Raw genomic sequence first — 13,821 nt, forward strand, 5'->3', positions numbered from 1 at the left:
CAAAGCTGCTTTGGATTCAGGATGGGGGACTTTTTTATTGTTTGTGTGCTATTTTGACACTGTGTACAAAGATCTCCATAGTGAGAACTATCTGTGGCTTGAACATAGAATTCCAAGACATTGGGTAGTGTTGTAGGTACCTTTTTCCTATATTAGTTTCCAAGAAACACTTGGTTTTCAGCCTCAAACCAAGTGATGCTGCTGTTTTACTGACTCTGACTAATAAAACCCAGCAAGCTAAACTTTACCATTGCTGGAAGACTCTTGCAGCAATAAATTCAATTTATGAGAACTCCTAATAAAAGTTTACATATCTTTCAAGTGCCATGAAAGAAAAAGGGCAATCTGACAAAAAAAAAAAAAAAAGAAAAAAAAAAAGAAAAAAAAAAAAGTCAAGATGTTTCTTTATTACAAAAAATGACTATTCAGTGAAGCATGAAGGTTTTCTCTCAGACCTTGTTCCTCAGCATGTTCTGGTCCTGGATAAATTCTGGAATAAACAAAATAAATAGCATTTCACCACACATGCAGGAGGATAAAATAAAAACCACATCGTGCTGGACCACAAATGCTTCAGGAAGTTCTGGCTGAATGTGAAAAATACTTTGTAATGCTAATAAGTGTTTATCCTTTTGCTTCCTCGAATGTAATCAAATGTACAGGGAAAGCACATGGATTTTAGAGCTGCTGATTGCAGGATCAAAAGCTTTGTTATTAATTGCACATGAATCTGATGTTGTTGGGCCATTAAGATGTCAACTGACATCATTGTTTGCTTCCTTTGTTTACAGACCCTCCTTTTAGAGAGGGGTAATGCCCTTTGGAGTGCTCTTTCCTGTAGGTGGGTGATCCATGCCAGCAGGTTTGGAAAATGCCTGAGGCACAGGTAGCCTGCCACAGCACTTGGGAACAACCCTGAATTTGCTGCATTTGGTGTCAGCCTCTCCACAAGTCCCAGCAGAAGGTGGGATGGTGGTGACAGTCATGGACCTTCTGGGATCCACTCCCCACACCAAAGTGCAGCTGTCTGGTCCCACATCTTAATAAACAAACAACACAAAATCCCTGAAACATGACCTGCTATAAACAGGCAAAGCAAACAGCTGGTCTTCATTTGAAAAAAGATATGACATCAATTTCAAAATGAATCTGCAGATCTTCTTAATGCAAATATTTTTGGGAAAACAAAAAGCAGCTGTTTATTCTTCTTTATACCTATTAGCAGGAGAACAAAATCCAGGATGCTTGTATTTCTTCCGCTAAGAAAAACATCCTCTTGGCCTTGACATTCATTTAGAGCTCAAATTGTTTGGAATATACTGGGCTGCCTAATTCTGCTATTGCTGTGCTGCTCCAGCAAGCAGCTAGGAGCTGTTTCTGTTCAAAACTAAAAGCTGCTACAAGTAGAGTTGTCACTGAGTGCTTTGCATGAATTTTGTGACAGAAAGAGGGAATTTTAGAACAGGCATTTTCAAATTTATCAGTTCCAGCCTCCCAGCCCTGAGGAGCATTAGATGGATCCCTGGAAAAAGAATGAATAATTTGGTCTGCGTAATGAACAGGTTTGCTTTTCTTAATTACTGCTGGGAGGCAGCTTGGGGGGAATGCAAGGACTGGAGGAGGGTCTGGGAACTGCAAAATAGGAGCCATTTGGGATTGCTCCATCTTACAAAGCAGATTGAAGGAGGTTAGGCTGAGGAACAGTGGCAAAGAACTGAATTTGGACTCTCTTGAGCCTCCTGAGGTCATGTGGCTGCTCTTCCAGATGTGGAAGATAATTTCCCACCTTTGGGGTTGTTTGGTACTGGCTCTGGATGGAATTTTATGTGGTTTTGTGTTTCTGTGAAGTAATACAGCTCCTGTTTCTCCTGACATCGTTCTACTGTTTTCTCTCCACCCTTCCGGGTTCATTTTGTTTCTGGCACCACTGAGAGCTGTTCTGTCTGCATGGGCTCCATTGTGCTGCAAATTCGTGTGGTGCAGTCCTGTCTCTGGCTGCTGTAACCCGATCCATGGCCAAGCTGTGCACTTCCCTGGAAACGGGGGCTGTCTGTGACACCCGAGGGAAAGCCCTGTGTGCCGCCTGTGTCTGTGACACCCAAGGGAAAGCCCTGTGTGACTGCCCTGTCTGTGACACCCAAGGGAAAGCCCTGTGTGACTGCCCTGTCTGTGACACCCAAGGGAAAGCCCTGTGTGACTGCCCTGTCTGTGACACCCAAGGGAAAGCCCTGTGTGACTGCCCTGTCTGTGACACCCAAGGGAAAGCCCTGTGTGACTGCCCTGTCTGTGACACCCAAGGGAAAGCCCTGTGTGACTGCCCTGTCTGTGACACCCAAGGGAAAGCCCTGTGTGACTGCCCTGTCTGTGACACCCAAGGGAAAGCCCTGTGTGACTGCCCTGTCTGTGACACCCAAGGGAAAGCCCTGTGTGACTGCCCTGTCTGTGACACCCAAGGGAAAGCCCTGTGTGACTGCCCTGTCTGTGACACCCAAGGGAAAGCCCTGTGTGACTGCCCTGTCTGTGACACCCAAGGGAAAGCCCTGTGTGACTGCCCTGTCTGTGACACCCAAGGGAAAGCCCTGTGTGACTGCCCTGTCTGTGACACCCAAGGGAAAGCCCTGTGTGACTGCCCTGTCTGTGACACCCAAGGGAAAGCCCTGTGTGACTGCCCTGTCTGTGACACCCAAGGGAAAGCCCTGTGTGACTGCCCTGTCTGTGACACCCAAGGGAAAGCCCTGTGTGACTGCCCTGTCTGTGACACCCAAGGGAAAGCCCTGTGTGACTGCCCTGTCTGTGACACCCAAGGGAAAGCCCTGTGTGACTGCCCTGTCTGTGACACCCAAGGGAAAGCCCTGTGTGACTGCCCTGTCTGTGACACCCAAGGGAAAGCCCTGTGTGACTGCCCTGTCTGTGACACCCAAGGGAAAGCCCTGTGTGACTGCCCTGTCTGTGACACCCAAGGGAAAGCCCTGTGTGACTGCCCTGTCTGTGACACCCAAGGGAAAGCCCTGTGTGACTGCCCTGTCTGTGACACCCAAGGGAAAGCCCTGTGTGACTGCCCTGTCTGTGACACCCAAGGGAAAGCCCTGTGTGACTGCCCTGTCTGTGACACCCAAGGGAAAGCCCTGTGTGACTGCCCTGTCTGTGACACCCAAGGGAAAGCCCTGTGTGACTGCCCTGTCTGTGACACCCAAGGGAAAGCCCTGTGTGACTGCCCTGTCTGTGACACCCAAGGGAAAGCCCTGTGTGACACCTGTGTCTGTGACACCGAGGGACAAGCCCTGTGTGACTGCCCTGTCTGTGACACCCAAGGGAAAGCCCTTTTTTCAGCCCATGTTGGCATTCCCAGTGCCTACAGCAAACCCAGGGAAGGGCTTTTGGCTCCCCAGGGCCAAGTCTGCAGCACAGAGTCCCAATGGAGGATTTTTGGGGTCCTGGCAATAAAACCGGGGTGAAACACGGCCTGACCTGTTCCAAAAGCAGAGGAAGCTGTCGGTGCCTAATGAATCCTCACGTTTCCCTGGGATCATTGTCAGGTGTAGCTCTGAGATTCCCTTATTGAGGACAGGTCAGGAATCTGGAATTGGGATGTCTTACCTCAAATCACTGTAATGGGAATTACTCCAGTAATAGGAAAAAAATGCTTTATTTTGGGACAGTCTGAGCAAAACAGAATGTTTTATTGTATATATACCCTGATTTGGGAGATGCTGCTCCAGGTCACCTCCAGGAGAGTCTGCCTTGGTGGGGGTTGGATTAGATGTCTCCTGAGGTCCCTGTGAGCCCGGACAAATCTGTGATCCTGTTCTCCCTGGCACAACCGCCAGAGCCCTGAATGCCTCCAGCTGTGCCAGCATCTGCCCGGCTTCCAGCAGGTACCTGCCAGCCAACACCGAACCTTCCTTTTAGAAAGAATTAATAATTCCTTTTAAAATAATTTATCATTTCCTTTTAAAAATAATTAGTAATTATCCCTGGCCTTAAGCAGCTGGAGGCTGCTTATTCTTCCACATCGCTTTAGCCCTGGCAGACGTTACAGGCATGTGTAAAGTGCAGTTTACCTGTGTAAAACGCAGCTTTAGGGTTACGAGTTTGCTGCTCGTTGCCTCTTCTGGGCGGCGCTTGCCGTGCTACCCTCCTGCCTCGTGCTGCTCTTCATTTCAACTTAAACAAGTGCGTTTAAGGGTGTTTAAGCAGCGACGCTCCCGCGCACGGGCTCCGACACCGACTGAGGGCCGGGGCCGAGCTGCGGGCGCGCCCCCCGCAGGCCCCTCCCCCAGGCCCGCCCCCGGGCTCTGATTGGTCGCCGCGCTCACCCCCGCGCTGCAGTTGGTGCCGCCGTGCGCCCCGTCCCCCCCGCGCAGGTGGCGTGGTTCGCTCCGCCCCGCCCTCCCGCCCCGCCGCCGCGCATCCATACTTGGCGATGGCCGGCGAGCCGCGCGCTGATTGGCGGGGAGCGGCGCGGGGGCGGGGCCGGCGGCGCTGACCCGGATGTTCACTGCCGGGCGGCGGCGGAAGCGGACGGGCCGCGGCGTCGAAGCGACAGGGACGGACCGGGAGGCGCCGCCGTTCTACCGCCCCGCGCACCCGCCCAGCCGACATGGTGAGAGCGGGCCGGCCCCGCGCCCCCAGCCGCGGCCCCCGCCCTTCCGCACGGCGCCCCCGCGCCGGCCCCCACGTCCACACCGCCCCCTCGCACCGGGGGGCCTCGCCCGGCCTCCCCCGGGCGGCGGGGACGGAGGGAAGGACGGCCCAGGCGGTGCTGCCGGGACGCAGGGAGGGGTGGCCTGGCCTGAGGGCGCTGGCGGGGAGGGCTGGGGCTAGCGGAGGCTCTGCCCGGCGCTCGGCAGGGCCCGGGGCTCGCCCGGGGCCCCGCTGCCCGGTCACCGCCAGATCTCCGGTCCCGGTCCCGGGCGGTGCTTCCAGAGGGAATGATGTGGAGTTACACAGGGAACGGTTCCGCTTTGGCGGAGAACGGCGCCGCCCGGTTGCTGCGAGCGGCGGGCCCTGCGTGTGGCTCGTGTGCCCGAAGCCAGGCTGTCCCCCGGCCGGGGAGCTGCCCCGGCCCTGCGGGTGCTGGAGCTCCCGGCTCCGCGGGGCGGCCAAGCGCCGCCCGAGCTGGGGCCGCAGCCCTGGGTGTGCTCCTCCACCGCGCTGGGAACTTTCCCACGGAGAAGCTGCAGTTTCCTCAGCCGTGTGGATTGATCCGTCTCGCTGTGTTTCCCAGAAAGGATTAGCCCAGGGCACAAACCCTTTGGATTTCGCTTTGGTGCTGTGCAAAGGGAGCAGCCTCCAGGAGCTGGCCCGGGCCCTGCTCTGCTCCCTGTCCAGGGGCTTTTCCCGAGCCTCCTCAGGCATGCAGGGAATCACATCACTTTATGCTCTTGGGGATTTGTGATTCAGGTTTTCCAGAGTGACAATTCAACAACGTCCAGATGTGTTTAGTTCACAAAAGAGCAGCCCAGAGCCTGGCTCTGCAGTGGTGTAAAGGCTGTTTAACCACACAAGTGTAATCCTTTACTTCTTGCCTTCATCCATAGGAATTTCAGAGGCAATGCCTTACGTTCTTTCTCTGGAGCTAGAGCCACCTGTATCATGCAGGATAAAGATCTTTAAAGTCAGGTGAAAGGTGAAGAACAGTTATGACCAAAGTTCTATTCCGTGTTGGTTCAAACAAGAGCAGGTGCTGTACCTGAGTCCTGGCAGCACGGAGCATCTTATTCCAGCTGTGTGCCTAATTTTAACACACTGACATCTCTGTGTGCAAGACCTGACTGTGGAATCTCAAATTGGGATTCCAGCAAACTGCCTTAACTTAGGCCACTACAAAAATTATCACAGGACGAGAGTTCAAAGAAAACAAGGAGGCTTCATGGAAAATAACAACAGTGGTGCCAACTTCTTTGGAGGGGATGTAAAAACGTGGTGGTAGGAGAATCCAGTCAGGATTTAAATGTACCTGTGCCAGTTGTTTGGAGGAGGTACTGCACAAATCCTTTGGAAATTTCCTGAGTGTTAGCAGGTTTTGCTGCCTTCTGGTTTTTTCATGTTTAGTCGTGGAGACCACTGGACATAGGAGAAATTTGATTAGCACTTCCAACACTTTTGTGGTGGTTTCCAGTGTTGAGTGGACTCCAGGGACGAACTTGCAGCCTCCAGTTTCAACTCGTGTGCAAACCCAGTGTTTAGGGTTCTTCCAGGAGCTTTGCTTTTAGTGGTTTGAGACCAGAAGTGGAGCATGGAAAGGATGGAATGGCCCTCCCATTGGAGAGAGCAATTGGCATGGTGCAGGATATTGGGTGAAACACCTTCCTGGTACCACAGGGTTACCAGTGTCTGTGTAGAGCAGAGCTGGGGACCTTTGTCTCCTTGGAGAGCTCGGAGCTGTGCCCACATTTCAGTCAGGTGCTCAGGGAAACAGGGCAGGGCAACGCATGAAGCTTGAAAAGTGCCTGGATGGATGGTGTCTCCTGTGCTAAAAATAAATGGAATGCACTGTTCAGGGCAAAGCAGGACTTGGGAGAGTGGATCTGCTGAGATTTCTGGAATTGTGGGTTGTGGATGGACAGAATCCAGTTACTCTTTGTAAAAATAAAACCCTTCATTTCCAGGTTATGTAAACTGGCCTGATCATGTTAGCAAGGATTTCTTCTGCTATGCAACTCTTGAGGAAAAGGAGGGCAATTTTAGCAAAATTTATGATTTAATCATCCATAAATTCAGACTGTCTAGTGCAGTGCTGGCTGTGCATCATCCATCTAGGATTTGTGAGGCAGATAAGGAGCAGCGAAGCACAGCCCAGGGTGTGTGATGAGACAGTGACACCAACACTCACCTCGTGTGCTGCTCAGGGTCACTAAGATTTTCTGGATAGGAGTTGTTTGTCTGGAATCAGAGCCCATCTGTGACCTGGTCCTGTCCCTTTTGGACCTCCACCATGGGCTGTGGGGGTGTGGGGACATTTTCAGTACCCACAGCAAGTCCTTTGCACCTCGTGCCTTTTGAGAAACACCAGCTTCAGCTGTTTTGTAGAGTCTGTGTTGTATTAGGCAAGCCAAGTGTGTGAGCTTAGCTAAATGTTATCTTAAACGGCAAATTCCCAAAATAATCAAGTCAAAATAATCAGAGGATATCACTGGGAGAGGGAATGCTGCCATTGCAGTGATGCTTAATCTGTGGTTCATTAGGGAGGGGAAAGCGTTCAGCAGCTGAAGTTGTTCAAACAGGATTTCCTCATATGGTAAATATATATGCTGATAGGGGACTAGTTCACATCTGGGAGTGAAACAGAATGAAAGTGCAGCTCAGCTCTTTTGGGGGACTATTTTTAGTCCTTATTAGTAGAGTTGAGTTGAGAAATTACTTTCTTTGGAAAAACGACAATGCTGCCCTTCTCAGTTTCTGCTTCCACAGCTGTCAGCTTTGCTTTCCATCCATGCCTTGACCTCTCTGGGTGAAGGATGGCTGGGGAGCTCGGGTGCTCATCATCATCCAGTACTCCCCAGTGCTCTCTGCTGGTCCAGTTTGCCATTGGTGCATCAGGGAATGTGGAATGGTTTAATCTGGAAGGGACCTTGAAGCCCATCCCATTCTATCCCTGCCATGGCAGGGACACCTTCTGCTGTCCCAGGCTGCTCCATGCCCCATCCAACCTGGCTTGGACCTTGGGCTTCCAGGAGTCCAGGGGCAGCCACAGCTGCTCTGGGCACCCTGTGCCAGGGCCTCCCCACCCTCCCAGGGAACAGTTCTTTCCTAAGATCCCACCCATCCCTGCCCTCTGGCAGTGGGAAGCCATTCCCTGTGTCCTGTCCCTCCAGCCCTTGTCCATGGTCTGGTGCCATCCTTCCTGTCAGCTCCTTCAGGCACTGGAAGGCCCCAGTCACCCCAAAGCCTTAAAATTCAAATTTAGACTCGGGATACTTCTGTAGACTGGATGGGCAGTGCCAGTGCCCGTGTTTGTATTTGTGCCTGCCCTTTGTGGGGATGTTTGGTCAAATTCAAGGAGCTCCTTACCCTGCAAAGTAAACTTGTAGAGAAGTGTTTGCTGCAATTTGTCCCCTGTGAGCTGGTTCACACTGTGATAGACCCACCTCAAGGTAAAGTAAAAGTATTTTCAGTGCCTGCTGAAGGGAGCAATTTTACTGGAGAAATGTGAGGTTCTGAAAGGTGCCTGTACCTAGTTTAGGGCTGTGGAATCCCAGGGTAGTTTGGGTTGGAAGGACCTTTAAATGCTATGTAGTCCAGCCCCCTCTGTGAGCAGGGACACCTTCACTAGAGCAGGGTGCTCAGAGCCCTGTCCATGCTCAGCCCTCTTGTTTTACCCTCCTTTGATCCAATGTGCTTTAATAACTTTTCTTTCCAGGTGAAGGAGATGATTGCACAAGTAGAAGATACTCAAAAGAGATGCTGATCTTCCGTTTTTATCAATATGTTTTAGTCAGTCACTTTATAAAGTGATTAATAAACTGATTTTTAAAGTGCAATATAAAATTTCCTGCTTTCCCAATGATTCATGCTGGAAGTCCTGAAGAATTTAAAAAGCCTCAACCAAATAAATCTTTGTGTCTCTCCTTAATGCAAGGAGAAAGGCCCAAAGCTTGTGTATGCTTCAGTTCTTCCTAAGCCTTTGCCATTTCCAGGAATAAGGGCAAAAAAAATCTCACTTAAAAACATGGGGTTTCAAATTTGAATTTCTTTGCAGCACAGAGGCTTCATCCTTGAAGGAGTAATTAATATGTCTGACCAACACAAGCTTTTCCCAGTCTTCCTGCTCTCTCTGGTTGGGCTTTAGCCCAAATCATGTTTGCTGATAGGTTGTGCTAATTAAAAAGCTTCTCTGACTTGAAGATCAGGAGCTCTGGCCAGTGCAGTGGGGGTGTGGCCACTTCAAACTGGAGTATAAACTGATCTTTTTCTTCATCTTTGGTGTGATGCCTTCTTAAATATTTAATGGTCTGTGACTGAGGTGTTCCTGTGAGAATTGACCAAGTACTGTAGTGGAAACCTGGTTAAGGTGTGACTGAAACACTGGGAGGGTGTGAAACCCTTGTGACTTGAGCTGAATAATTCAGGGGTCCTGGACCTGATCCAGTGGCCAAAATTCACTTCTTAGTCCTATGTCCTAAAGCAGGATGGGAACAGATGTTGCACACAGGCTGTCCTGGGGAGATGGGGCTCTTGCCTGTGTGGTAGATGAGACATTTGCTTTTGAGACTTCCTTGGTGTGGCTCGAGGGGGGATGTGGTATTGAGGAAGTTTTAAAGCTCTGGTAATTGATCTGAGGGGGTTTATCATTTGAGGAAGGGGCTTTGTTTCTCAGCTAAATCATTGTAATTCTCCTCTGGAATGCCAGATGCAATGGGATCCTGTGTTTTTAATGCAGTGAAGTTTTGAGTGAGGAATCGAAAGCAGGCTCTATTCTGTTTTTTTGTGGCCAAAATGATCTTCTATTTAGAATGACTTCAGTTGCATTAGGTAATACCTGGTGCTGTGTTTCCTGGAGTGGTGGTCTGAGCCTTGGCACCAAGCAGTAGATTCATTTCCTTGTATTATCTGGTGTTGCTGTTTTGCCCTCCCTCCCTCTTGTAGGCTTTACGAGGAAATATGCAGCTTGCTTTGAGCTCCTGCTTTGTGCCACACCTTCCAAGCTGGGCTGGAGAATTAGGGAATGGACTTGCAGGCCCTTGACTTATCTGGCTGCCCTGCTCAGAAGTTGCCTACTTTATTCCTGCTCTATGCAGATGGAACCTCACTAGTTGATATTTCAGCAGTAGCCCTGCATTATTTCAGTGCAGGGTTGCTTTGGGAGCCCTGGCTCTGGTTTAGCCCCTGGGGACTGGAGTCCAGGTGTTGCAGCCCTGCTGCAGAGCGTGTCCTTCCCTGAGGCTGAAGGGGACGTCCTCCACACAAAGTGGAGCCGAGTCCTTTCCTGGTGTGCTGCCTTGGAATTTCAATCACGTCCTTGTTGCAAAGTGGGTGTGTTACGAGCCTGGGTGAAAGCAGAACTCAGGATCTCACAATTTTAGCAGCATCAGCTGAAACAAGGCTGAAAACAGCACTTAAGTAAGAGGATTTTATGCGGAAGGAAAAATGTTCGAGACTGCACTGAAGGCAGAAGCTTAGTGGTTGCCTGAAGCCACCATAAATAAAATACTCCTTATTCTCTCAGGGAATTTTGTTTGTGTTTCTTTAGGTGATACTTTCTCTCTTTTCCGTTAGACAGACTGCTGAGTTTGAAAGTGATGTTGTGTTACCTGCCTTCCCTGGACATTTTTACCTTGGTAAATACCAGGATTTTAAAAGCTTCTGCCAGGCCTGGCTGCCAGCCTGGCCTTGCAACCTGAGACAGGCTCAGGAAACAAGAGATGGGGCTTTTGGTGTGTTAATTCAAGGGAGGAGAGAGGCATGAAATGGAGGAATGAGGTAAAATATCAGCTGCATTGTGCTGACTACAGCTGTATTTATCCACCAGGTGCTGCCACCCTGCAGATCCAGGTGTCATCGAGAAAGGTTTGGGTGTGATCTTGGCTCAGCATTGATGGTGCTCAACTGGGTGCCCAAAACCAGCTTCACGTAGCCATGAGTCCAGGCAGGGCTAATCCAGAGCTTGGTAAGGTGCAGAGTGGCCAGATGGAATAACTGCTAACTTCATGGGGGAGTGAAGGAAAAACATGGTGGGGATTGAAGCTGGGACGTGTCTGGTAGGTGAGCCCTGCTGCCACAGAAAGTGTCACCCCTGCTTCGAATGGTCCCAGAGCCTGTGTGGAGCTGGCTGCCTGTCTGCAGGTGTGGTGGAGGGTAGGTCAGGTGGGTTCAGAGGTGATGAGGAAGGCATGAAAAACCTGCAAGGATGGGCAGGTCTGGGACTTAAGCAAAGGAAGCAATTCTGGCAGGTGTGAATATGTTGTTAGGTGTGATATTCCTGTGGCCTATAGGTGTGCAAGACCAGGAGCTTCCTGGTTTAAAACGTGAATTCCTGGGGCAGAACTGGACTGTTGGGAGCTCTGCAGGGCAGTCACTGTGGTATGTCATGTGAGACCCAAGCAGAAGGCATATTAACCTACTTTTCTGACCTTTGAGGAATGGGAGAACTTTCAGGGAAGAGGGCTAATGAGATCCTCTCTGCCTCCTGCCTGCCTTGCCAGGCATCCGGTTACTTGCCAGAGTTATCTCCTGAATTTACAACCCTGGCTGCAGCCTCCAGGAGCTGGAAAGTGCTGAGTTTGCATCTCAAGCCAGGCAGCTGTTGGCTCCACAGAGAGCTGGGGTAGAGCAAATCCTGACTTTGGGATGTTGACACTGTGTTAGTTCTGCTGTCAGTAAGCACAGGATGCTTGCTGTCACCTTCAGATACAGTGCATGCTCCCTGCTGCTCTGCAGTGTGTATTTTCTCAAATGTTTTTGATGTGATTTCTCACAGAACTGAAGTTAAGTTGCAGTTGACTGGAAGGAGAACCTGGGTCTGTCAGGCCAAGACCAACTTTCCCAACTTTGCTCTTTCTGCATGAAAAAACTTCTCCATTTTAATTGAGGAGTTCTAAAACTTTTGTGACCAGCCTGATTGGAACATGGAGCAAACAGAAATGCATAGAAGAAAAGAGCATTTGAAAAGGTCATTGGGCATTAGCAGGATTAAAAGAAAGCACCACCAGTGACATGTTTGCAGATGGTCAGGATGGCAAATGGCAGTGTTGAATCTCAAGAGCTGCTGTATTTGTAGTAATTATGGTTTCAATTAAAAAAAATGAAAGAAGTGACCCCTGTAAAAATTAGGCAGCCCTTCTCTGGGGATGGACTGGGCTCTTCCTCAGAAGATTTGACTGGAAGGCAGGAAGACAGTGTTAAAAACAGGTCACCAGACTTGTGAACCGACTCAGACCTACTGCCCTGGGTGATTTCAAAACCTTTTGGGGCACAAACACGCTTGTGTTCATCTCTCGTGGTAGTGAAACCAGGTGTTGCAGCTGCCTCAGAAAGAGTTTGCTAAATCAGGCTGAGTTCTTCTCTCTCAGTGCTGTGCTGTAATGGGTTATTTGCATTTTGTTTAGCTAAGATTTTCTATCTGTAGTTAGAGCTAAGAAAGAAAATGTTATTTTAGTGAAATCGAGACTTAAAATGGGGAAAATCCCCCACTGTGCGGTAACATTAATCATAAAACCTGTTGGCAAAGTTGGTCAGTTCTACAGGCAACTTCAGTGTCTTTAATCCATTTATTAGAAGTTAAGCATGTTTTTTTGCAATCTGTGCAACTTTTATCTGTAGCCCCACTTTCCTCTTTCATGTGGGGCTAGCAGATTGCATAGTCACTCACTGCCACGATTTATTGGGAAGTGACTTTTTGCAAACTTTATGCTTCACAGGAATTCTTGGCACCAGATGAAAGCCAGTAAATTGCATTGTCATGTTCAATGACAAGTTTAATAAATAAAACATTGTTTCTGTTACCCAGAAGACAAATGCTAGTGCAGAAATCATTAGTGATCCTGGCAAAAGGTCGGGATGAGTAGCTGTTCCCAGAAAGCCTTGGTGCTGCTCCATCCTGCTCTTCTGGTGGTGTGTGATGGTTCTTTTCCTTGGGCACATGATGGAGACTTGCTCTGGATTTATATAAACTAAAGGGATACATTAGTTTTGAGAGTAGACCCAAGTATGTGTCACCTGGAAATACATCCTTGCTGGGAAGGAGGGGCCAAGGAAATGTTAATTTTTCTCTGTGTGCTGTACGCCTCTGTAGATGTGCTGACAGGAACTGCATCTGGTCAGAGAACACCTACAGGGATGGAAACCACCTGCAGAATGTGCTCCTGGAGATGCCTGATCCTCACTTGTAAACAGTTAGGGAATTACAGACAAGTGCCCTGCTCCAGGCTATCAGGGGTTGTAGTTCCTTCTCGCTGGGTGTAAAACATTTTGAACAACTGGTTGGTCCATGAGATCAGGCTGCAGGCAGCTCTGGATTATTTAGAAGCTCACAGAGGGGAGTGCCTTCAGTGTATTATAACTCACTTGATAATTGTTTTAGAGTTGGGCTGGGGTGTTGGGGTTTGTCCTGTGGGCAGAAAACTGGCTTGGTTTGGAGGTGGGAATGAGGAAGGGAAATCAGGTGCAGCTGATTGCAAGGATGCTTGAAAGAGCTGCTGGAGGCTGAAGCGATAACCAAGGATTTGGCAAAATACTGATCCTTGAGCTTGTCTGGAGGAGAAGATCCCTTTGGTAGCTGCCCCCAGAAGCCCATTGGTACTCCTTGGATCTGTGCAGGACTTGCCCTGGCTGTGTTGGCAGCCCGAAATGGTGAGAAGTATCCCGTGTCAGCAGCACTCTGGTGCCAAGGAAAGTGAAGCTGCCTTGCTTCTCTCCTGCCCATGGATTATTTTAGTTCCTCTTCATGAGGTTTCAGGGCAGATGTATGATCTCAGCTGCCTTGCCTCTGTCCTGCCCATGGATTATTTTAGTTCCTTCATGAGGTTTCAGGGCAGATGTATGAGCTGCTTGTTCCTAGAGAACCTCTTTAAAAAGGTCCCTCTTGTCCCTCTGAATTTCACCTGTGTTCCATTTCTGGAGCAATGGAGGACAAAAGCTGCTCAGTGTTTTTGCTGTGTTTGCAGTGTGTACAACACCAACACCTGAACTCAGAAAAATAAGTTGTGAGAGTGTGTTCAGTCATTAATTGGGGCTAGTAGTGCTGTGTGCTCAGTTGTACTTAAAAGATGGAGCATTGCAGAATGAAATGAATAATATGCAGGAGAACGTCTCCAAGGAGGAGTCGCTGACTCAAAAGCTGTGACGTGACTTGTACAATTGCTCTGTAAATAAATACAGATT

At 49.5% G+C, this 13,821-nt stretch overlaps 1 protein-coding gene and 1 long non-coding RNA gene across 3 annotated transcripts in view; one reads left to right on the forward strand and one right to left on the reverse strand.

The window, feature by feature from the left end:
* Positions 1–388: 388 nt before the first annotated feature.
* On the reverse strand, positions 389–4,236 carry LOC121344062. The gene is made up of 2 exons (XR_005953783.1): positions 4,062–4,236; positions 389–490 (listed from the first exon to the last, which is right to left on the reverse strand). It is a non-coding gene; the product is annotated as an uncharacterized LOC121344062 (long non-coding RNA).
* Positions 4,237–4,470: 234 nt separating this feature from the next.
* Positions 4,471–13,821, forward strand: part of CAPZB (capping actin protein of muscle Z-line subunit beta) — a 58,502-nt gene continuing 49,151 nt past the window's right edge. For both annotated transcript variants that reach the window (XM_041419389.1, XM_041419391.1), the window contains exon 1: positions 4,471–4,603. In XM_041419389.1, coding sequence (XP_041275323.1) covers positions 4,601–4,603 — 3 coding nt within the window. In that variant the 5' untranslated portion in view covers positions 4,471–4,600. The remainder of the gene's footprint in view (positions 4,604–13,821) is intronic.

Source organism: Onychostruthus taczanowskii, unplaced genomic scaffold (assembly GCF_017590055.1).
Source record: "Onychostruthus taczanowskii isolate IOZ18803 unplaced genomic scaffold, ASM1759005v1 scaffold61, whole genome shotgun sequence".
In the NCBI taxonomy this organism is placed as follows: domain Eukaryota; kingdom Metazoa; phylum Chordata; class Aves; order Passeriformes; family Passeridae; genus Onychostruthus; species Onychostruthus taczanowskii.